General features: G+C 48.2%; 2 protein-coding genes and 1 non-coding gene across 3 annotated transcripts; all 3 read left to right on the top strand.

Moving 5' to 3' along the window:
- Positions 1 to 206: 206 nt before the first annotated feature.
- Positions 207 to 10270, top strand: Mtmr11 (myotubularin related protein 11). The gene is given in 18 exon segments (XM_027393684.2): positions 207 to 1082; positions 1380 to 1470; positions 1817 to 1938; positions 2541 to 2601; positions 2750 to 2892; positions 3334 to 3412; positions 3518 to 3653; positions 3872 to 3959; positions 4083 to 4171; positions 4255 to 4379; positions 5840 to 5906; positions 6294 to 6364; positions 6847 to 7013; positions 7280 to 7453; positions 8159 to 8341; positions 8723 to 9016; positions 9660 to 9797; positions 9799 to 10270. Coding segments are annotated over 18 exon segments (2241 nt in total). The 5' UTR covers positions 207 to 1016; the 3' UTR covers positions 9946 to 10270.
- A 733-nt stretch (positions 10271 to 11003) lies between these two features.
- On the top strand, positions 11004 to 15921 carry Sf3b4 (splicing factor 3b subunit 4). The gene is made up of 6 exons (XM_027393685.2): positions 11004 to 11161; positions 11547 to 11675; positions 11923 to 12465; positions 12713 to 12919; positions 14974 to 15147; positions 15500 to 15921. Exons 1-6 carry the CDS (start codon positions 11128 to 11130, stop codon positions 15685 to 15687), a joined length of 1275 nt encoding a protein of 424 aa, XP_027249486.1. The 5' UTR covers positions 11004 to 11127; the 3' UTR covers positions 15688 to 15921.
- LOC113833231 lies at positions 14695 to 14821 on the top strand. The gene has a single exon (XR_003480797.1). It is a non-coding gene; the product is annotated as a small nucleolar RNA SNORA19 (small nucleolar RNA).
- Positions 15922 to 21276: the final 5355 nt, after the last annotated feature.

Raw genomic sequence — 21276 nt, 5'->3', positions numbered from 1 at the left:
TTTGCTTCTTGAGTTCAGCTGGGAAGGAGGCGGAGATGTGATCCCGGAGCTGAAAGAAGGTTTCCAAACCCTAGCTTTCAACGTCCAGAACATGAATCATTCATTAGGAGATCTGGTGACTGGGTTGGAGAGGAGGAGTCGTGTACCTGGGCAGCGCTTTCCCGGGGGATAGGTGGGGGCGGGGGCGGGAGCGGGAGCGGGAGCGGGAGCGGGGAGACGCGCTTGCTGTGCGTAAAGACTGGGTTAGACACTACGACTCTTTCCTAGGCTTTCTACGCCCCCCACTCCCTCTGCTCGCCAAAATACCTACCCTAAGTCTGCATCCCGACGCACCAACTTCCGCCCACTCCACTCGCCCCTCGGCCTGTCACGCTCTCCGGAAAAGGACACAAGGTCCCCTTCCCACTTACATCCTCTTCTCAACCCCTGTTGTTAGGTTGTCAGAGTAGGTTGAAAATCAAAACAAAGGCCAAAACAAGAACATACTCACAAAATCCATAAATAAACCAAACACAAACAACTTGTTTCCTAGAGTTTCATTTCTCGCTGAACAGTACAGAGAGCTGGCCCCAAATATTTCCATTTAATAATTGCATCACTGCTCCCCCACCCTAGCCTCTAATATGCACGGACAGAAAGAGAATAGAATGTGGAATTGGGTAAAGGGAATCTGAGTATTCCCCAGTTACCCCATTTCTCCCCATCTTTTCTTAAAGTCCTCCATTTCCTTTCTACTTTCCAAAAACATTGTGCGTATTCTCCTTTAAGGGGCTGGGCATCTTGCCTGCCCTCTTTAGAGTCACCGAAGTTTCCAAAGAGCCTCCCCTGTCTGGGCAGGACACACCTTTCAAATAGGACCCCCGGAACTGTGCTCTTCGCATCCCAAACGCTGTTTCCCCTGGGTCCTCCCTGGCCTCTTTCTCCCCTCCTCTAGGATTTAGCCTCTCTCCAGAGAGAGTGAGCATCTTTGAGGACTCCCACCCTTAACTGCTCCACTCCCGGATGGAGCCAGGGAAATGTGGTGGGGGGGCCGGGGCCAGAGTTTCAACATTGCCCCCCAGAAGGAGCAGCCAGAGATGGGGGTAAGGAGAAGGGGGGACAAGCTGCTGTAATGGGGATGCTGTGGAAGGAAGAGGGAAGGACAGGATCCAGAGAAGGGTGTATCTGTTAAATCAACTGTCATGGAGCTTGCTCGGCCTCATTATCCATTAACTAGCCCCTCCCTGTCCTGTCTGCCAGCCCCAGGCCTGAGCTCCTGGTAGTCACTGGTCTCAGTTTCCCTGAGAGGGAGAGGCTCCTTGTAGGTCCCCAAAGGCAGCTGCTGAAGAAATCCCAGATCCTGAGGTTGGGAAGTCCCAGATTAACTCTCCCCTTCCCAGCTCTCTGGACCAAAGTCTGACACAGGCAACAGGATGCCGGAGCCCAGCAGTCATCAGGTTGGCGGTTGCCTGGCCTCTTGTTGCCTCCCAGGTAATAATCTGACTTTCCAAGACTCCTTCAAAATTCCTCCTACCCCAATCTTCTTATATTCTCACCATAAATAGCTATGTATTCCTTTCCTCAAATTGTTTCTGCCTGAGGCTTGCTCTCCTGTCTCCCCAGAGCTAATGGGGACCTTGAACCTCGATGGTCCCTCTGCTTTCTTGCCTTGGCTAGCCCTTTTCTTATTTAGTCCATGAGCACTGAGTGTCTACTATGTAGCATGTTCTGTGTACTGAAAAATGCAAACCCTTTCCCTTCTATCTTGCATTCTAGAAGGATGAGTGGGTCTGTAGATATGAGGCAGTTAGAACTTTGCTCCCCTTTTCCCTCTTAGGGGAGAAGGTCCTAGCATGGGCACCAGGGCTGAGGAAAGGGCGAGAACTGGAACTACCTGGGACTCTGATCTGCACTAACTTTAGGGTCACCTTCCAACCTTGTGGATGGCAGCCGAATCAGGTGAGATGGCTAATGTAATAGAAAAGACAGAAGCTGGGCATGGTGGTTCTGAATGTGACCCCAATACTCTGGAGGCTGAGATGGGAAGACCATGATCATTCCAGGCTATCCTAGGCTACATAGCATACTGTGTTTCAAAAACACAAAATAGGGCTGGAGAGATGGCTCAGGGTTAAGAGCACTGACTGTTCTTCCAGAGGTCCTGAGTTCAATTCCCAGCAACCACATGGTGGCTCACAACCATCCATAATGAGATCTGGTGTCCTCTTCTGGCCTGCAGGCATACATGTAGGTGGAACACTGTATACATAGTTAATAAATAAATCTTAAAAAAAAAAGTGTGTGTGTGCATGCGTGCATGCGCGCGTGCGCTCTCACACACACACAGACACACACACACTAAAAGGACATCTAGAGTGAACTGGGAAACCGAGTCTGGATTTGGATATATGCATTAGGGGTTTTCGTTTGAATGTATCATTGATAGGAGGGATTATTTCTAGGGAAGTTGCCTTCTACTGGGGAGGGGAGAGTAGAAGGCAGCAAGGTAGGACAATGATGGCTGTTGGAGGTCTATAGCACCAGTCTCGTGCTTCCTTTAGGACACTCCCCTGAGCAGTGAATATGATTTTGCTTTGCTCAACATTGGGCGATTAGAGGCCGGTAAGTCTGAGAATTTGACAAAAGGGCTGTCAGAGCTTCCTCCCCCCCTTTCTGTTCTCAGAAGACTGCAAGGGGTGGGGCAGGGTGGACTGGAGGGAATCCTCCTAGAGTGACCCCGTGGTTATTCCACTCTAACTCTTGACTTCAGTGAGTGGCCTGTCAAGAGTGCAGCTCCTCCGTCCAGGGTCCCAGCTTAAGTTCATCCCAGAGGAGATCCTTATTCATGGCCGAGACTTCCGCCTACTTAGAGTTGGTTTTGAGTCCAGAGGGCTAGAGTCTCAGGCCTTTCAGGTAAGAACGCTTTCATTTGAAGAACCCTCACCCGAGCAACTCAGGGTCCTCTCCAGGCTCCAGGGGCTCCTTTCATCCCTCTTACTCCACTCAAGGAGGAGCTAGAAGTCGGAGTGAGAGTCTTATGAGGGGAAGGGCCTGAACTGTAATCTGGCTGTCAGTTATGAACAGTAACTATGGGTAAGTTTTTACCTCTGGAAAACGTGGAGTTGGATAATAGTCCTAAGATTCCTCCCCCAAATTAACATTCTATGAGTCTGTGGTTCTATATTTGTTTCTCTGACCCCAGCACCTACCACTTGTGGAGGTCCCCTTCTCTAGGGCCTTTTTTAGCTGCTCTGCTCTCTCTATTGGTGGTAAAGACAGTAGAGCAACACATGCTCTATCTCATTTTTTTTACTTAGTCTGAGGATAAAGGATGGCGTATGTTCTCCTCCCCAGGTAACCATGGCCATCGTTCAAGCCAGAGCTCAGAGTAGTCAAACCCAGCAGTATAGAGGAATAACCCTGAGCAAAGCTGGTAAGTGAGGATGCTTTAGGTCAAGGAAATGGGAAGAGAGTCTGAGACAGAGGGGCTAGTTGGATAAAATATTTCTTCTTCCTCTGTGTCTCACTCTTGCTCCAGGCAAAGTTTCTGGCTCCAGAAAACCACCTATTCCTCTCTTGGAGACTTTAGAAGACTGGGAAGCTGAGCGGAAGAAGCAGGGGGCCAGTGGCTGGAGGGTTAGCACAGTCAATGAGAGATTCGACATAGCTACCAGGTGATGTCCCTATCCACCCCGACTCCTGCTGCCCTCCAAGTCTTCCGAGAGTTCCTTGCTTCTCTGAGCCAGTACTTTCTATAAACTCTAGCCTCTGCTACTCTGTTTTTAAAACCGGAGATCTCTTGGAATGGTCTTTCCAAAGTAACTCCTTGTCATAATAACCTTCCATTAGCAGAGGCCACTGACAAGCTATGACATCACTCTTTATTTTGCAGCCTCTCAGGTTACTTCTGTGTCCCTAAGCGAATTCTGGACAGTGAGGTCAGAAGAGCGTTTGCCCACTTCCATCAGGGCCGTGGACCGGTCAGTCTGAGATTAGAGGGTCAGGGGACAAGGGATGGGAGGGCTTCCTGTGAGGTCATTGTCAGGGCAAGGGTAGATTAAGTATAGTTCTTCCATAATGACCCTCTTCTCACCCATATGAAGCGCCTGTCCTGGCACCACCCTGGCGGCAGTGACCTTCTCCGATGTGGAGACTTCTATGTAGCCAGTGACCCTAACAAAGACGATGTCAGGTGAGGGTTGTGATGAGACCCAAGGGCTAGGTATTCTGAGAAGATGCATTGCTTTAATTCCTGACTCCCTCCCTTCTCTTCAGAGCAGTGGAGTCCATGCTACAGGCGGGGCACTCTGATGTTGTCTTGGTAGATGCTATGGATGACATGCCTAGTCTTGCTGACACCCAACTTGCCCACTTGAAGCTGAGGGCCCTTTGCCTGCCTGGTGAGAATAACCTTTGAGCCCTCAATCCTAACTTGGTTTACTATTTTACATGTTATAAATAATCCTTTAGACCAATGATTTTTCACTTCTCCATCCCATCTTCACTTAGTTTTACCAATAACTTGTTTTCTCCAAATTTTTGTTTTGTTTTGGTATTTTTCTATTTGTTTTGTTTTTATTTTTTTATTCTTTGAGACAAATTCTCACTGTGTAGCCCTGGCTGATCTACAGCTCACTATATAGACCAGGCTGGCCTCAAACTCGCTGGTTCACCCACCTGATTCTGTCTCATGAGTGCTGGGATTAAAGGCATGCACTAGCACACCCTGCTCATCAACTTTAAAAATAACACTTTCCTGACTAAATATGGGTGCGGTGGCATACACCTGTAATCATTTGAGGAGTAAAATTAAGAGAATTGCTATAATGAGTTTAGGGCCAGTCTGGGCTATGAGACCCTGTCTTAAAACAAAAATGAAAAAAAAAAAACTTTATGAAATTCACTCTACCGATCTTAAGTGTACAATGAATTTTATTTATAATATTATATACTCATAAAACATTTTTAAATGGTGAGGATCAAACCCAAGGCCTTCATTTATATTTAATGTATATGTAATGTATGTATATAATGTATGTATATGTGTGTGTCTGTATACCCTGTACTTGGGGGGGGGGTGCCTGTGGTGTTGGATCACCTAGAGCTGGAGTTACAGGTGGCCATGAGCCACCTGACATGGGTTCTGAGAATCAAACTTAGGTCATCTGTATGCATTCCATCTGATCCCCCTGGCTGGTTTCTCTCTGCCCACTGTCCCCACAGCCACTTATAACCACTTAGAGACTTATCATATATTTATAATTGTTTGGCCAATGACTTAGGTTTATTATTGGCTAGCTCTCTTATAAAATAACCCAGTTTTACTAACCCATTTCACTAAGCCCATTTTATTAATCTGTGGCTGTGGCTCACTGGTGATGCCCTGGCATCTTGCCTCCCCTGTGGCTACATGGTGTCTCCTGACTCCACCTTCTCTCTGTCTCTGTTTGGATTTCCCAACTGGCCTTACTCTGCTCAGCCATTGGCCGAAACAGCTTTATTCATCAACCAATAAAAGCAACACATATTCACAGTGTACAGAAGGACAGCCCACATTAGTCATCTGGAAGAACAATGTGCCCTCTTAACACCACACCATCTCTCCAGCTCCCACTACCAAACCATTTTACTTATTTTGTTTTGCTTTTTTGAGACAGGGACTTACATTATAGCCCTGGCTATCCTAGAACTCACTATGTAGACCAGGCTAGCCTCCATATCATAGATTTGTCTGCCTCTGTCTCCCGAGTGGTGAGATTAAAGGGGTGCATGCCACACCTGGCCCTATCATACTTCTTAACCCATTAAGGTTTGGATCTGGATCCTGATCTCTTTGTCCTTCTTGATCCCTCTCTGCTAGATTCATCTGTAGCTGAAGATAAGTGGCTCTCAGCCTTGGAAGGAACACGATGGTTGGACTATGTCAGGTATGCCCAAACTTCTAATCTTAATTAAGAATTCCAACTTCTAGCCAAATGTTACTACATACCTTTAGTCCCAGCACTCAACGCAGGGGCAGAGGCACAGGGCAGAGGCAGCTGGAGGTCTGTGAATTAGAGTTCAGCCTGGTCTACACAGAGAGTTCTAGGACAGCCAGGGCTACTAGTGAGATTCTGTCTTCAAAAAACCAACCCCTGCCCCCCAATAGAACTTTTCCAGCCTTCTCTTGACTTGGGCTTTCCAATGGCCATCCATAAATCCATCCCCTGGGTTTCCCACGAAGACTGTACCACTGTGTCTTAGAAGCAGTGGGTTTTTGGAATCTGCCTCTCTTCTAACTCATCACTCCCTTCCTCACACGCCCCTTCCCTTAGGTCTTGTCTTCGAAAGGCTAGTGACATCTCAGTATTAGTGACATCCAGGGTCCGTTCTGTAGTACTTCAAGGTGAGTTCCTTGGATCAGCTCCTTGCATTCCTTACCTTTTCCTTCATGTGATTGGACAGTGTGGACGGGGGACATCCACAGAGCTCCCTAGTGCCCTTAAATACTAGCATCTTCCTGTTCATAGGGAGTATTGTCCCAACACATCCTTCACAGCTACGCAGTCTCCCTACTCTAATAGTTGTCCCCAACTCTAAGATGCTCTTAGTCCCTCTCCCCCCTTCATTAGTGGATGGGGACAGCACCTGGGATGGTCTGGGAAGTGTCTGCGCTTCCTCTGTGACACTGGGTGTTTCTAGTAGGTGAAGTTTATGAGGTGAATCATTTGAGTTTTGTTTTCTCTTCACTTCTCTGTGTTCTTTCAATCCTGCTTTCCCTTCCTTTCCTTTCTGTGCCCCTACTGTCCTCTTCCCATGTTTTCTCTCCTCATTTCCTCCTGCCCTAGTTTCTTGGACCCCTTTTTTTGTTCCTTCTTCATCACCCAGAGCATGGTGATCGTGATTTCAATGGCCTCCTCTCTTCACTCGTCCAGCTGCTTTTGGCCCCTGAAGCCCGGACACTGTTTGGTTTCCAGTCACTAGTGCAACGGGAGTGGGTGGCAGCTGGACACCCCTTCCTGACCAGGCTTGGGGAGACTGGGGCCGGTGAGGAGGTGAGAGCACTTTAGGGTTTGTTTTGGGGGGGACATTACTAAATAAATGTGAGAAAATGATACAGTCTAACCTATTGGAAGTGAGTCCACTCTGAATGGGCTGTTAGGCTGAGCAAACACTCAGATGAGTCAGGCTCACACCCCCTACTACTCTCAACTCCCCTGACTTGCTTAGGGTCCTGTTCCCTTGGTCCTCTGTTCTCATACTTTGTTACCCCCTTTCTTTAGATCACTGTAGACTCTCCATCTTCTCGTTTCTCTTCTAGGCCCCAGTGTTTCCTCTCTTCCTTGACTGTGTCTGGCAGCTCCTCCAGCAGTTTCCAGCTGAATTTGAATTCTCTGAGTTTTTCCTTCTTGCTCTGCACGACAGTATCCGGGTTCCTGACACCCTTACTTTCCTGAGAAACACTCCCTGGGAACGTGGGAAGAAGAGTGGGCAGGTCAGTGACCTCTAGTTTTTATTGTTTTTCTGTAATACTTCAAACTTTGAAATCTGGTCCTGATTTATGAAAATTGAGTTTTGTGGAAGGAGCTGGGGGAGCTCATTCAAGATTAGATTTTTGTTCTACATGTGATGCCTGAAATAGAAGGTAAGAAGGTCATAATTTGTTTTCTAGACATGGGAGGCACACACACACACACACACACACACACACACACACACACACACACACACACACTGGTATAACAATTCCTGTTTAAAAGTCTGTGCAAGCTGGGGCTGGAGAGATAGCTCAGGGGTTAGGAGCACAGGCTGCTCTTCCAGAGGTCCTGAGTTCAATCCCCAGCAACCACATGGTGGCTCACAACCATCTGTAATGAGATCTGGTGCCCTCTTCTGGCCTGTAAGCATACTGTTTTGTTGCCTGGATGTGTACATGCAATAGTAACCCTGTGGATGTCAGAGGACAGGCTCAGTCAGTCTCCACCTTCCACCTATGGCTTATCTGCTGCATACTCCAGGCTGGACTCTCCTGTGTCTGCCTCCCGTCTTACTGAGGTCACTGACCCTGAGCTAAGTGTCTGGCTTTGTGTGGGTTCTGGGAATTCAAACTCAATGTCCTCACCTTCACATGGCAAGTGCTTTTATCCACCAAGCCACTTCCTGAGCTCTAACCACCCATTTTCTTGTTTCTGCTGTCCAGTTCAACTCCTATACACAAGTTTACACCCCTGAGTACGGCCAGTCCTTAGCTGGGAGCTCTGTTAATCTACAGCTGTCTGTCTGGGACTGGGATTTACGCTACAGCAAGGAACAGATATCACAGTTCCTTAATCCTGGCTACAATCCGGAGCATCGCCCAGATTCCTGGCTCCCTAGACAACAGGTAAAATGCCTACACTTCAATTCCCCTGGCTTTGCCAGGTTCCCACTACTAGATGAAATGTAGAAAGACAGGATATCTGAGTTCCTCAGAGAAAGCAACCACTATCTTTTACAGCTGTCACTTGTAACCTGTCTTCAGCAAGACTCATGTGCTAGAATTTGTCTTCATTTCTGTTTGTCTTGTTTCATGTCCATATATTACAAGTCTCTCTAAAATCAAGCTTAATAAGCCCAAAGCCCTAAAGCCTAGTGAGATGTGAGCTCAGAGGAGGCTTGGGCTGTCAGTCACTGGTACAATGAGTGGGCGTGGCAGCAGGGTCCCATCCCCTCTTCAGAGAGCAGTTGTTTCTCAGTTGTCTCTTGACTTCGATTTCTCTTTTAGGCAAGCTTCATGGTTCCTGGGCGCCCCAGTTCTGTGTGGCTGTTCTCTAGAGGGGCCCTGACAGCCCTGAATCGGCTCTGTCCTTGGCAAGACAGTCCGTCCTTGCTGGCAGTCTCTTCTCACTGGCTCCCTCGACCTGCTAGATCCTCTGAAAGCCTAGCTGATCAGGAATGGGGGCTCCCGTCACACTGGGGAGCTTGCCCTTTACCTCCTGGGCTACTGCTGCCTGGATATCTTGGACCTCAGATCAGGTTCTGGAGACGATGCTACCTGAGGGGAAGGCCTGAGGCCCAGGTGAGAAAGGAAGACAGACTGGAAGGGGAGAAAGAGCTGGAAAGGCAAATGGCTGGAGGAGCTGAGGGCCCTCCGTTTATCAGACTGGGTCCACTTGGGATAACAGGTGGTGGGAAGACTGACCCACGGCTCAGATCATGCAGAATCTAGGGCACAGTCAGAAGAGGAAAGGGCATTTAAGACTCTAGAAGTAGCAAGGATCTTAAAAATAGGTACTACCTCCTTTGCCTGGCAGTGGTGGCACACACTTGAGTGTAGAACAGGCCGGCTTGGTCTACAAATTGAGTTCCAGGACAGCCCAGGCTACACAGAGAAACCCTGTCTTGGAGAAAAAAAAAAAAAAAGGCAAGAAAGCTCTCTGGGAGATGGTGGTGCATGCTCTAATCTCAGCACTTGGGAAGCAGAGGCTGTGGATCTCTTGTGAGTTTGAAGTCAGCCTGGCCTACAAAGTGAGTTCCAGGACAGCTGCACAGAGAAACCCTGTCTTGAAAGAACAAAATGAGAGAGAGAGAGAGAGAGAGAGAGAGAGAGAGAGAGAGAGAGAGAGAGAGAGAGAGAGAGAGACAGGGAGCCAGGAGAAAGGGGGCAGGGGTGGAGGAAGAAAGAGAGAGAGACCTTTGTGCCCTTGTTTTCCCCTCCCCAGATGGGCTCCTCGGCTCTTACAATCTCTGGCCTCCAGGATGAACTCTCTTGTCTTCAGGAACTATTAAGAAAACTGACACCAAGAATATCTCCTGAGGATCACTGCAAGAAGAGAGATCCAAATACCATCCTCTCTCAGATCCGTTGAGACTGCTAGCATTCTCGAAGGCAGGGCAGAGGGAATGTGGAGGGAGTTCTGCTCATGTTTCTTTGTATCTGACCTCAGTGTTTCAAGCTTTCACATTCCAGCCCATAAAGGAGCTCACTCCGTGAGTGAGTTTCTGTAGCAGACATGGAGCTACCAACCTCCAGCTATTTTTGTTTCTCTGGAATAAGAAACAAAACCACTTCAGAACGTTTCCTTTTTTTCTCTGGCAATTCCATGCCGTTTAGATGACAAACTGTCAAAACTGTGAGATCAGAGACACTTCATCAGTTCCAACAAGATGCCCCAGAGACTTCATTCTCAACCCCTCACACTGCTTTGAAATCCAGTTTCTTAGTCTTCTGTGGGAATGAGGGAAATAAGGGAGACACCCTGTCCTCCCACTGTATATTTTTGTAGTGGTATTTCTATTTAAGGACTTCATTAAAGCACAGTATTTCTACACATTGCTGGTATTGTTTCTTGTGTTGAATGAAGATCTCGGTAAAGTGGTTGGGGGAGGGTATGCACTGAGAGAAAAGCACCCAGATTATTGATACAGAAATTAAGGACCCAGTTCGAGGCCAGCCTGGTCTACAAGAGCGAGTTCCAGGACAGCCTCCAAAGCCACAGGGAAACCCTGTCTCGAGAAACAAAACAAATAGATAAAAAAGAAGTTAAGGACCCAAAACAGGAGGGGCTATTCCGACGAAATTTGGAGAAAGAAGCACCAACCCCTTTTTTTTTTTTTTTTTTTTTTTTTGAGACAGGGTTTCTCTGTGTAGCCCTGGCTGTCCTGGCCCGGGAGGAAGGCTCTCTGAGTGTCTCTTCTGTGGGAGGGGAGGGATGCACGGTGCTGCCGAGTGCTCCCGAGGCTGAGACTGACCGTGAACACACGCGGCACCGTGCCTCAGATGACCCCACGAATAGTGGGGCTCAGACACTTCCGTCTGCACTGAGGTAACAGGCTGCGTCCCGAGGCAGCCGGCCCGCCCCTCCCTCCCCCCAGCACGCTTCTCTGCGTCACAGAACATACAAGGCTGAGATTAGGGCTTAAATTTGGGCTGGGGAGCAGCGGGACTGCCTGACAGGCGAGAGCCGCGTCGTCAAGAGGGGCCTGAGCGCCTCGGCGCCAGCCGGGCGTCGTGAGAGCTCCACCACAGCGTCTTTCCAGACACGCGTCAGACGCCTAAGATGGCCGCGGCCACTTCCGGCTCCTCCCCTGCCGCCCGCCCCGCCCAATGGGAGCCTTGGCCCGGAAGTGGAAGTCGTAACAGGTCAGAGGGCGGTGCTGCCGCTTAGAGACGGCGGGAGCCTCTTCGCCATGGCTGCCGGGCCCATCTCCGAACGGAATCAGGGTAATTGGGGGAGAAGAGCCCAAGGTGGGCCCAGGGAGGTGGAGGGCAGATGAGTGCTAGAAGCGTTAGCGCCAGCGTGGGAAACTAGGTTTCCCCGGGAAGGCCCGCGTCTGGGGGCTGGGCCTGGGGGCCGGGTTGAGGCCGAGGCCTGTGAGGGTGATGCCTCTGGATCCGGTTCCCGTAGGCACTCCCGCTGCTACCAAGCGCATCATTGAAACTCCACCGGGAAGTACACAATCCGCAAGAACGCCACATTAGACTTGAGCGGGTTTTTTTATACTAGGCAGGCAAAGGGTGATCTCAGGGTTTTAGTTACTTTTTTTTTAAATTTCTGTTTTCCTTTTAACTCGTGACCTCGTCCTTACCTTCTGCTTTCTTGCTTTAGATGCCACGGTGTACGTGGGCGGTCTAGACGAGAAAGTGAGCGAACCACTGCTGTGGGAGCTCTTTCTCCAGGCAGGGCCGGTGGTCAACACCCACATGCCAAAGGATAGAGTCACTGGCCAGCACCAAGGTGAGTATTTACGGCAAGAAATGACTTTACTTTGGGTTAGCGGCCCCTGAAGCATCTCAACACTAGTCACAGCTATTTTGGAATGGTTTCTTTCTCTAAGCTTCAGTTGGCAGTTTGTTTCAGGAGTAGTCTCTTAGCTTTAGTTTGAAGTTGGGATTCTTCCAACTTGTTCTTTGTTTGGAGGCTGGTGAGTTAGTGTGTCGTTTTGAATCTCTTCATCTGAGTAGTCTTTTCTTCAATTCCCCAGGCTATGGCTTCGTTGAATTCTTGAGTGAGGAAGATGCTGACTATGCTATTAAAATTATGAACATGATCAAACTCTATGGGAAGCCCATACGGGTGAACAAGGCTTCAGCTCACAACAAAAACCTGGATGTAGGGGCCAACATTTTCATTGGGAACCTGGACCCAGAAATCGATGAGAAGCTGCTTTATGATACTTTCAGCGCCTTTGGGGTCATCTTACAAACCCCCAAGATTATGCGGGACCCTGACACAGGCAACTCTAAGGGTTATGCCTTCATTAATTTTGCCTCCTTTGATGCTTCGGATGCAGCAATTGAGGCCATGAATGGGCAGTACCTGTGTAACAGACCCATCACTGTGTCTTACGCCTTCAAGAAGGACTCTAAAGGCGAGCGCCATGGCTCAGCAGCTGAACGACTTCTGGCAGCCCAGAACCCGCTGTCCCAGGCTGACCGTCCTCACCAGCTGTTCGCAGATGCACCCCCTCCACCCTCTGCCCCCAATCCTGTGGTTTCATCCCTGGGTTCTGGGCTTCCTCCACCAGGTAAAGCTTTTAGTTCAAACTACACCAGTGAGAGGCCCTTGGGAGGGAGGGTCAGAAGGCAGAAGAAACCCTGAGGGAGTAAGCTGTTAACTCAGCGGGCAGCGAGAAAGGGATGAGGAGTGCTGGTGGAAGGGATGCAGATGTTGGGTTTCTTTGGGAGACTGGAGTTTAGTGTGCTGGAAGGAAGCTAGAGCTCTGTAAGACAGTCTTTCTTTCTTCACAAGATAGACTCTCGTTTCTTGTATAGGCATGCCTCCTCCTGGCTCCTTCCCACCTCCAGTGCCGCCACCTGGAGCCCTCCCTCCTGGGATACCCCCAGCCATGCCCCCACCACCTATGCCACCTGGGGCTGGAGGACATGGCCCCCCAGCAGCAGGAACTCCAGGAGCTGGGCATCCTGGTCACGGACACTCACATCCTCACCCATTCCCACCAGGTGGGATGCCCCATCCAGGTAAGTGGTCTGCTGGGAAACGGAGATGAGCTTGTGAGAGTGATTCTGTCACTGCTCTTTGTCTTGGGTGGAAATAGTCTAGAGTCTCCCTTTCCTTCAGAAAATACTTCTGTGTGTACTTCAGCTCCCTCCCGTCTTGTCTCTGGTTTTTCCTTTTTCTGCAGAATAGCCTGTTCTTACTGTTTTTACTCTCAGCCTCTCCTCTGATTCCCAGGAAGGAGCTCAGTTGCCAGATCTAGGCGACATTTTTGCTTATTTTTTTTTGTTGTTGTTTTGTTTTAGGGATAAGGTCTCTCTGTGTAGGATCCTGACTGTCCTGCAACTCATTCTGTAGACCAGGCTGGCCCTGAACTCAGAGATCTGCCTGCCTCTGTCTCCCAAGTGCTGGGTTTAAAGGTGGCACTACCACTGGGCAGCCGTTTCTGCTTTTTGTTTTTGTTTTTCGAGACAGGGTTTCTCTGTGTAGTTTTGGAGCCTATCCTGGCACTGGCTCTGTAGACCAGGCTGGCCTCGAGCTCACAGAGATCCTCCTGCCTTTGCCTCCCGAGTGCTGGGATTAAAGGCGTGCACCACCAACGCCTGGCCTGTTTCTGCTTCTTAACCACTACTATACACATGACGAGCTATGCATGTATTAAACTGTTTCCTCTATGTGACTTATCAACCTCAGCAACCTGGGTCAGCCCCCTTTTTTGTCTGTGTAGATTTTGTGCTTTGTTCTTCTTCCAGTGTTTATTTGTAGTGTTAAATGTGCAGGTACTGATTCCTTCTGTCTCTAGTCCATGGTTCTTGACAGGCTAGACAAGGCTGCTGCTCAACCCACAGTTCACTTTTCTCCTTCCAGCATCTCCTTCTACAGCCCTTGTTTGTAGCAGCTAAGTTCACAACTCTGGGAGTTTGTATACTGTCATCCACTTGCAAGTTTAACACATGTTTCTGCCAGTTGCCACAAACCAGCACCTTACTCTGTTGTACATATACTGACTGTGGTAATCTCCTATCTCTTTGACTCTAATTTTCTCTGTCTTTGATCTACTTTTATTCATAGGAATTTCCTTAAAATTCTTTTGTTCCCTATTAACTTACTCAAATTGCCATAACACTCAGTACTGAGGTTTCTCCTGGTGGCCTAGTTATTGGTATTATCATGTTTAGTGTTTGGTGATTTGCATGTGTCAAACTTTCTGCATGGAGCAGTTGATATCTACTCTCTTGTCCTCTAAAGGAACCCTTTTTGGTGGTGGCGGTGGTGATTTCTGGTTCCCTGATGCTGGTATTAAAAGTGTGCACTGCCTTGGCAGGCTAAAACTTTATTTTGTAATTTAGTTTGTTTTTTGAGCCAGAGTCTCATGTGGCCCAGACTGGTCTCACTTTGCTCGGTAGCTAAGGATGTTCTACTACTGATCCTTCTGCTTCAACCTTCAACATGCTGGGGATGCAGATGTGAGCTACTAGGCCTGGGGCCTCCCAAGGAATTCCATTTTTTCCTCCCTCTGAGACAGGGTTTTTCTGTGTAACAGTTCTGGCTGTCCTCGAACTTGTTTTTTAGGCCAATTCTGCCTTGAACTCACAGAGATCCACCTGCCTTTGTCTCCTGAGTGGTGGGATTAAAGATATGCACTGCCCTGCTAGGAGTTCTTATTGTTGTTTTATAATTAAGCCTTTCCCCTGGGCTATGTCTGCCACCTTCCCCAGTCCTGTTGTAGAGCAAAAAAACTGCTTGTTGTATACCTTGCTGTCAGTTTCTCTATGCTTAAATCATAGAAGAAAAACGAGTGCACATTTCATTGTCTTTTTTCTTCATATCAAGAAAAAAGATATTTCTGATGTGCTAAACAAACTTGGAGGTCAATTAGCAGCGTGGCTATGGTAACCACCGCTGTCAGTCACCTTCAGACAAATGTTGATTTGAAAAAAAAATCGTAGGACAATGACGAGCCTGCAGAGTTGGCTGGATTTTACTGTTGAAAGGGTAAAGCATTGACCCTGTTTTAATCTTCATGTCACTTATGTCATTTTGTTCTGTTTGCTTTGTCTTTGTTTTATTTTTATAGGGATGTCTCAGATGCAGCTGGCCCATCATGGCCCCCATGGCCTAGGACATCCCCATGCCGGGCCTCCAGGCTCTGGAGGACAGCCACCACCCCGGCCACCTCCTGGAATGCCTCATCCTGGACCTCCTCCAATGGGCATGCCCCCCCGAGGGCCTCCTTTTGGATCTCCTATGGGTGAGTGGGTGTTAGCCCCTTCTTTATCCTTCCATATATTTATACGTGTGTGTGTGTGTGTGTGTGTGTGTGTGTGTGTGTGTGTGTGTGTGTGTGTGTGTGTGTGTGTGTGTGTGTGTGTCTCCCAGGGTAGCCTTGGCTCCTGCTCCTCCCGCCTCAGTGCTAGGGTTATAGGGCATGTGTCACCAAGCTGTGGACTCTGCGTGCGCTGTTACAGCGTTTTTGTCATGCCCTCTCCCATGGCCTGTCTTTGACTTCTCACGCTTCATCTGTTCTTTATCTAATCCCCTGCTGATCTCAGCATCATCTGCTTCTTATTTTCACTTTTACTAACTTCTTTTTCTTCCTGCAGGTCACCCAGGTCCCATGCCTCCACACGGTATGCGCGGGCCTCCTCCGTTGATGCCCCCTCATGGATACACTGGTCCTCCGAGACCCCCTCCCTATGGCTACCAGCGGGGGCCCCTCCCTCCACCCAGACCCACTCCACGGCCCCCAGTTCCACCTCGTGGTCCACTTCGGGGCCCACTTCCTCAGTAAATTGCTGTCCTTTGTCTCCTTATATCCTCTCAGTATCTTCATTTCTTGGACCAATCAGAGTTGCTATAGCTTGTCATGGCTAATGTGCTGACCCCTCTCGGCAACTCTGTCCCCATTTCAATGTCATTTTTTCCACAGGGGTTTTTCTTCATTTTTGTTTTAAAATGTTGGTTTGGTCCTGATTGTTTTGCCAAACAATTATAGAGAAAATAAAATTATACTTCTTGCTTATTATCTGGTGAAGTAACTTTTATTAGAAGTCAGGGTATTGTGGTATAAAAGAGGGAGGGTATTTACACGGTAAGGTTTTTTTCTGAATGTGTGGGCTGTTGCTGGACTACAGTGGCTTAACCAGCAGACATCTGCTCTAGAGCAGTCACTTCCCGGAGTAGACCTTATCTTTTGGTTTATAACATGGGGACATTAACAAGAAAAATATCTGGTGATATGCTAGCAAAAAGTAACATGCACAGAAATAACCATTGTAGCACTATGTGGAGTTCAGCTGGAAGTGTCGGTGAGGGGCTGGTTGTATGAACTGGTAAGTCCACACACTAGAGCACTGTGCAGCCCTGAAACAACCAAGAGGGAACGGGGAGGTTAGGTCAGTGGTGGAGTACATCCTTGGCTATTGTCAGGTCCTAGGCTCTGCCCTTGACACCAGCGGGAAAAAGACGTTCTTGTGAAATATGTGTAGGTTGTAGTAAATGAAGTCATATATGTGTGTTTATGTATTTATACAATGTGTGCTCATTTATGTATGTGCCATTACCTAGCTAAGGGGTAGCACACTGGTGTGTGTGTGTGTGTCCTTATATTTAAAAAACAGATCACCAACCAATGGAAATTATCAATGAGGAGGGAGGCAAAATGGAGGGAAGCTGGGGTTTTTGTTTTTTGTTGTTGTTGTTGTTTTTGAGATAGTCTTTGTAGCGCTGGGATTGTCCTGGAACTCAGTGTATAACCAGGCTGGCCAACCAACCCACAGAGATCCTGTCTTTGCTGGGACTAAAGGTGTGCACTACCATGTTCAGCTGAAGCTTCACTTACTGAGTGTACTCTTAACATGGCTTTTCATTTGGAGCCATACTAATTTCTTAAATAATTGCCAGACAAAATGAGTAAGGACAAATAAATGTTCATTTTCAGCATATGAAGTTTATATCTTATTCCTAATTTTATTCACATTCTTTCCACTTCTGTAACATTTTCATGGTTCCTACAAAGGCTCTGTCTGTCTTCTAGTGGTGAGGATACAAGCTCAGCGAGTATTGCTGTCAGGTCTGAGATGAGACATGGTTCCTGAAAGATGTTTTGGGAGTGGGGTAAAAGATAGCTAACAAGGTCTGAAAGCTCAGGAAGACTTGTTCAGAAAAATAGTGATGCCTGTAGTCTTTTGGTCAGAGATGGTCTTACTAGCCAGGCATGGTGGCATATGCCTTTAATCCCAGCATTCAGGAGGCAGAGGCAGGTGGATCTATGAGTTCGAAGCCAGCCTGTTCTACATAGTAAGTTCTAGTACAGCCAGGGCTACACAGAGAAACCCTTTTGAAACCAAAAAGATGATCTAGGCTAACCCTAACCCAGGCTGGCCTCAAACTGCCTTGTTTTCCTGCCTCTGACAGTAGAATGCTAGCATGAGGTTTCCAAATTCTCCTGGCTGAATTTGGTCTTGAAAGGTGGAATTTTGCCATGCAGTGGGTAGGTACTGCACTGAAGCTGTATGGCATCGGAGGCTGGCTGAGGTCAGAGGGGGTGGGGTGGGGTCTCCCTGAGATATTAGTGCTTTTTAGCTCTTTTCACTTGGTGACCATGGAACCCTTCAAAACAACATTGAGGTAAAAGGGAGGATGCTACTGCAGCTGTGGCCTTTCTGCTCAGGAATTCTAGCTGTCCTAGTTAATATGTTTATCAGACATCAAGGTGGTAATGTTGACTAGGCAGGTGGAGACACATCTGGATTGGAGATTATTAAATATGGGAATCACCTACATAAACACAGCAACACAGTTGTGGGGCTGCCTGATGTGAACAAGGGGAATGAGTAAGAAGCTAGAAGGGCCCAGTACCCAACCTGAAGAAACTGAAGTGTTGCTGAATCCAGGGAACTGGGGAAGTGTAGGTGGTGAAGTACATGATTTAAGTCTTCCCTCAGATTTAAAAATAAACTTAGTTTCCCTTCTTCATTTGCTTGTAGTACTCGGGATGGAGTCACCCCTGAGTTATCCCTGGCCCTTTTTGTCTTTACTTTAATATAGGGTCTCACTAAAGTGGCCTTAAACTCATTCTGTAGCCCAGGCAGGTGTGGGACTTTTGATCCTCCCGCCTTAGCTTCCTGACTAGCTGGGACTACAGGCTTGTTCTACCACCCTTGGCCAACGAGTACACTATTTCTTCTGAGAAGCTAATATGTCAGTGCAGAGTATGCCAAATCACTTTAAAGAGAAGCAGCTTCCTGTCAGCAAGGCTTGGCTATGACCTAAGACGGGAAATAATGTATTTAAATTAAAAGATGTATTGACCTTAAGTTTCATCAATGAAAGCCTAGTAAAGTGCGGGTTCCTGAAGCCCATGTGGGTAGAGCTGTTCCGTGTACCATCCTGGAAAGTAGAGTACTTCTAGAACACTGGCAAGGCTTCCCAAGAGGTGGTGCAGAGAATCGTTGCCAGGTGAGTTTTTGGATTCATTGGCACCCTACTGAGGATGGCCAGATGCCATTAAAGATACAAATCCTTTTGTTCAGTAATGTCACTGGCAACTATACATTGACATGGTTATGGTGTGGCTTTAGGGGGAGAATGTACTGGACAAGCATTTTCAGTCTAGGTAAGAGGTTTTTTTTTTTTTTTTTTTTTTTTTTTTTTTTGTGTGTGTGTGTGTGTGTGTGTGTGTGTGTGTGTGGTGGGGGAGGGTAAACTAGTATGTATTATGACTTTCAGTAAATTGTGAACTTTATTGACCCAAACATTTCCAAAGTCCAGCACTGGGTCCTACAAAACTTAGGTCCACATTACTATCAGTAAATTTAACATGTCAAACCACATCTGGGAACTCACTCAGCACAGCAGGCTTCCAGCCTTTGGTATTTAATATATCTCAACATTCTGGACCTACATTTAACCAAGCAGACTCAAAACAGTATTACATCTAAAAGACGGTGTCGTACCTAGTCCAAATCACTCCATTTTCTAGACAAGAAACCTGAGGTTCACAGCGGCAGGGGATTTGGCTAAAAGCCAACAGTGTATCAGACGTGGAACTAGACCTTGGTCAGTGCTCTGTTCAGATAATCCCACTATTTTACTTGGAGTAGACTGGTTCATGGTGTATACCCTGAGTTCTGGAGTAAAGATGGTCACTAAGTGATAGCTCTTGGATCTGTCCAGGTAATCTGACAATACCATGGGAAAGATGAAAGAAAAAATACGAGAACCCAAGCCAGTTAGTTAACTTCCTCTGGAAGAGGGTAGGTGTTGATTGATGGGATTTTTTTTTTTTTTTTTTTTTTTTTTTTTTTTTGAGTCACTGGAGAGAGTGAATGGATGGAAAGGGAAATGTCCAGTTGATCAGACTTGGAAACAAACAAATCCCTTCTCAATCACCGGCTTCTGCTACTACCCGCTGAATGGAAAAGAAGTGGGGAGGAGGTCGGCCTTTTAGGTAAACAGTCTGGACTGGTTTTGGAGCAGACACGGCAGGGACCCAGGAGTCACCGACTCTGGCAGTGGGGTACTGAAGCCACACGTCGTTATCTCTGCTTTCTCCTAGGTGAACCTGTGCTCTGTGCTGTGGGTTTGAAGGGGTTGTTCCTCATTCCAGGGAACAGTGTAGAAGGGGAGTGAGCTGTTTTTAAGGCAGCAAGAGCTGCTGGAGCTGGGGCTCCTGGGTTCGGTCATCCTGACAGGGTGCTAAAGAAGAGGCTGCTTCATTCATCACCCCCTTTCTGTCTCCCCATTTGCTCCCCTCACCACTATTAGTGCCTTCCTTAGTTTCTGCCATCTTTTGCTAGGAGGAAGGGGCTGGGAAAGACTGTTATTTCCAGCTGTCGCCCTGACAATCCCCTCCAGTCCCTCCATCATGTTTTTTTCCTGTGTCCCCTCCCCATCCTCTTTTCTTTCTCCACCCCCCCCCAACAATGGTCTCTCCCGATGCTCGCTGGCGCGGGGGAGGGGGGTCGGAGGCGGGGCCGGAGCGCGTGCGGGGGGCAGGTCTGCAGTGCCGCTTCCCCTGGTACCAGGAGCAGTCGCTGCTGCCGCCCGCCTCAGCCCCGAGGCTGGACCCCCTCCCTCACCCGGGGACTCCCAGACCCGGGGAACCCAGCTCAGGTGAGACCCCTCTCCTCTCACCTCCACCCCGCCCAAGGCAGAAGCATCCTTGCCTAGCCTTGCAGCCATTTTATCTCTGATGCTTTGCTTATGAGGAGGGTGACTGTCCCTGCTGTAGGGGTGAGGGTGGTGGTGGTGGTGGTATCGGTTTGAGGAATGGGCAATTTTTTCCGTTGCTTTGAGAATATACTTGAATAAATAAACATATGTGCACATACACATATATGTCTATGTATGTATATAGACACATAGATACACGCATGCATATATATATATATATATATATGAATATGAATGGGGGATTTTTTTTCTACCTTAGTCTAAGTCTTCATTACACTTTTTGGAGATAAACCTGGTGAGGGGTCGTTAGGTAAGCTGGGTTTCCTTCAAACTCCAGTCCCCTCCTCACCTTGATGTATGCCCCCCCCATCCATGATAAATATGACCTTGGCTGGGGCCATAGAATGAGTATTGCTTCTCTTGCCTGGACTGGGGTAGGTTAGGGGCAGAGGAGCAGGGCTGGAAAAGGATGGAAGGAATGAGACATTGGAGACAGAGATGGGAAGCAACCCAGGTGGTGGGGCTGGGAGCAGTTACTGAGGGGGGCAGGGGAGGGGTGCAGAGTGATGGTGGGCACCTGTCCAGCAGCAGGACCAGGGGTGGGAACAGCAATGTAGGCCTCATGCTTTTGCTGGAGCTGAGGTAAGGGAAGGGCGGGGGGGTCTCCGCAATCCTGGGAGGGGCGGGTCTCTAAGCCTGTGCGTGAGGAGTGTTCTCTCTGCATCCCGGCCTGGCCTCTCCATGAGCATTCCTCTTTCCTCCGTGTGCACTCTCAGCTGTCACCTTTCCCTCCCTGACAAAACTGGATGCTCCCATCTTCCCAACCCAGGGGTAGATTGTAGGGGTGAGGCTCAACCTTATTGGTCTTGCGGTGGGGTGGGGTAGGAGAGGGTCTGTCTAGCTGTCATGTAGGAGGGGTGCTCTGGAATCCCATACACCCTACCTTCTCTGTCCCTTGTCCTTTTCCCTGAGACCCTTCTGATAAATGACTGCTTCTTAATGACCTTGCCACTTCTGAATGACCTGGGATAGGATGGGCTGAAAACCTGGGTGACTTTGATTAGGGGCCTGGTCTGGACCTGAGCAGATGTCCTGAAGAAAGGTTTGCTTATGAGGTCCTTTCCAGATGCCCTTTCCACCTTCTGCAGAAAATCTGGACACGTTTCTTCCGGTCAGGTGAAGCCAGTCAGCCTTAAAGGACTTG

The sequence above is a fragment of the Cricetulus griseus genome (genome assembly GCF_003668045.3).
Source record: "Cricetulus griseus strain 17A/GY chromosome 1 unlocalized genomic scaffold, alternate assembly CriGri-PICRH-1.0 chr1_0, whole genome shotgun sequence".
In the NCBI taxonomy this organism is placed as follows: Eukaryota; Metazoa; Chordata; class Mammalia; order Rodentia; family Cricetidae; genus Cricetulus; species Cricetulus griseus.
The sequence above is the reverse complement of the archived record's forward strand: the minus strand, read 5'-3'. Positions and strand labels throughout refer to the sequence as shown.

What these genes read in the sequence shown, in the direction of transcription:
- Sf3b4 (XM_027393685.2), top strand. Translation starts at nt 11,128, where the DNA reads ATGGCTGCCGGGCCCATCTCCGAACGGAATCAGG. An exon ending in AGTCACTGGCCAGCACCAAG is followed by an intron (nt 11,676 to 11,922) that starts GTGAGTATTTAC and finishes TCAATTCCCCAG; the next exon opens with GCTATGGCTTCGTTGAATTC. An exon ending in TCCTTTTGGATCTCCTATGG is followed by an intron (nt 15,148 to 15,499) that starts GTGAGTGGGTGT and finishes TTCTTCCTGCAG; the next exon opens with GTCACCCAGGTCCCATGCCT.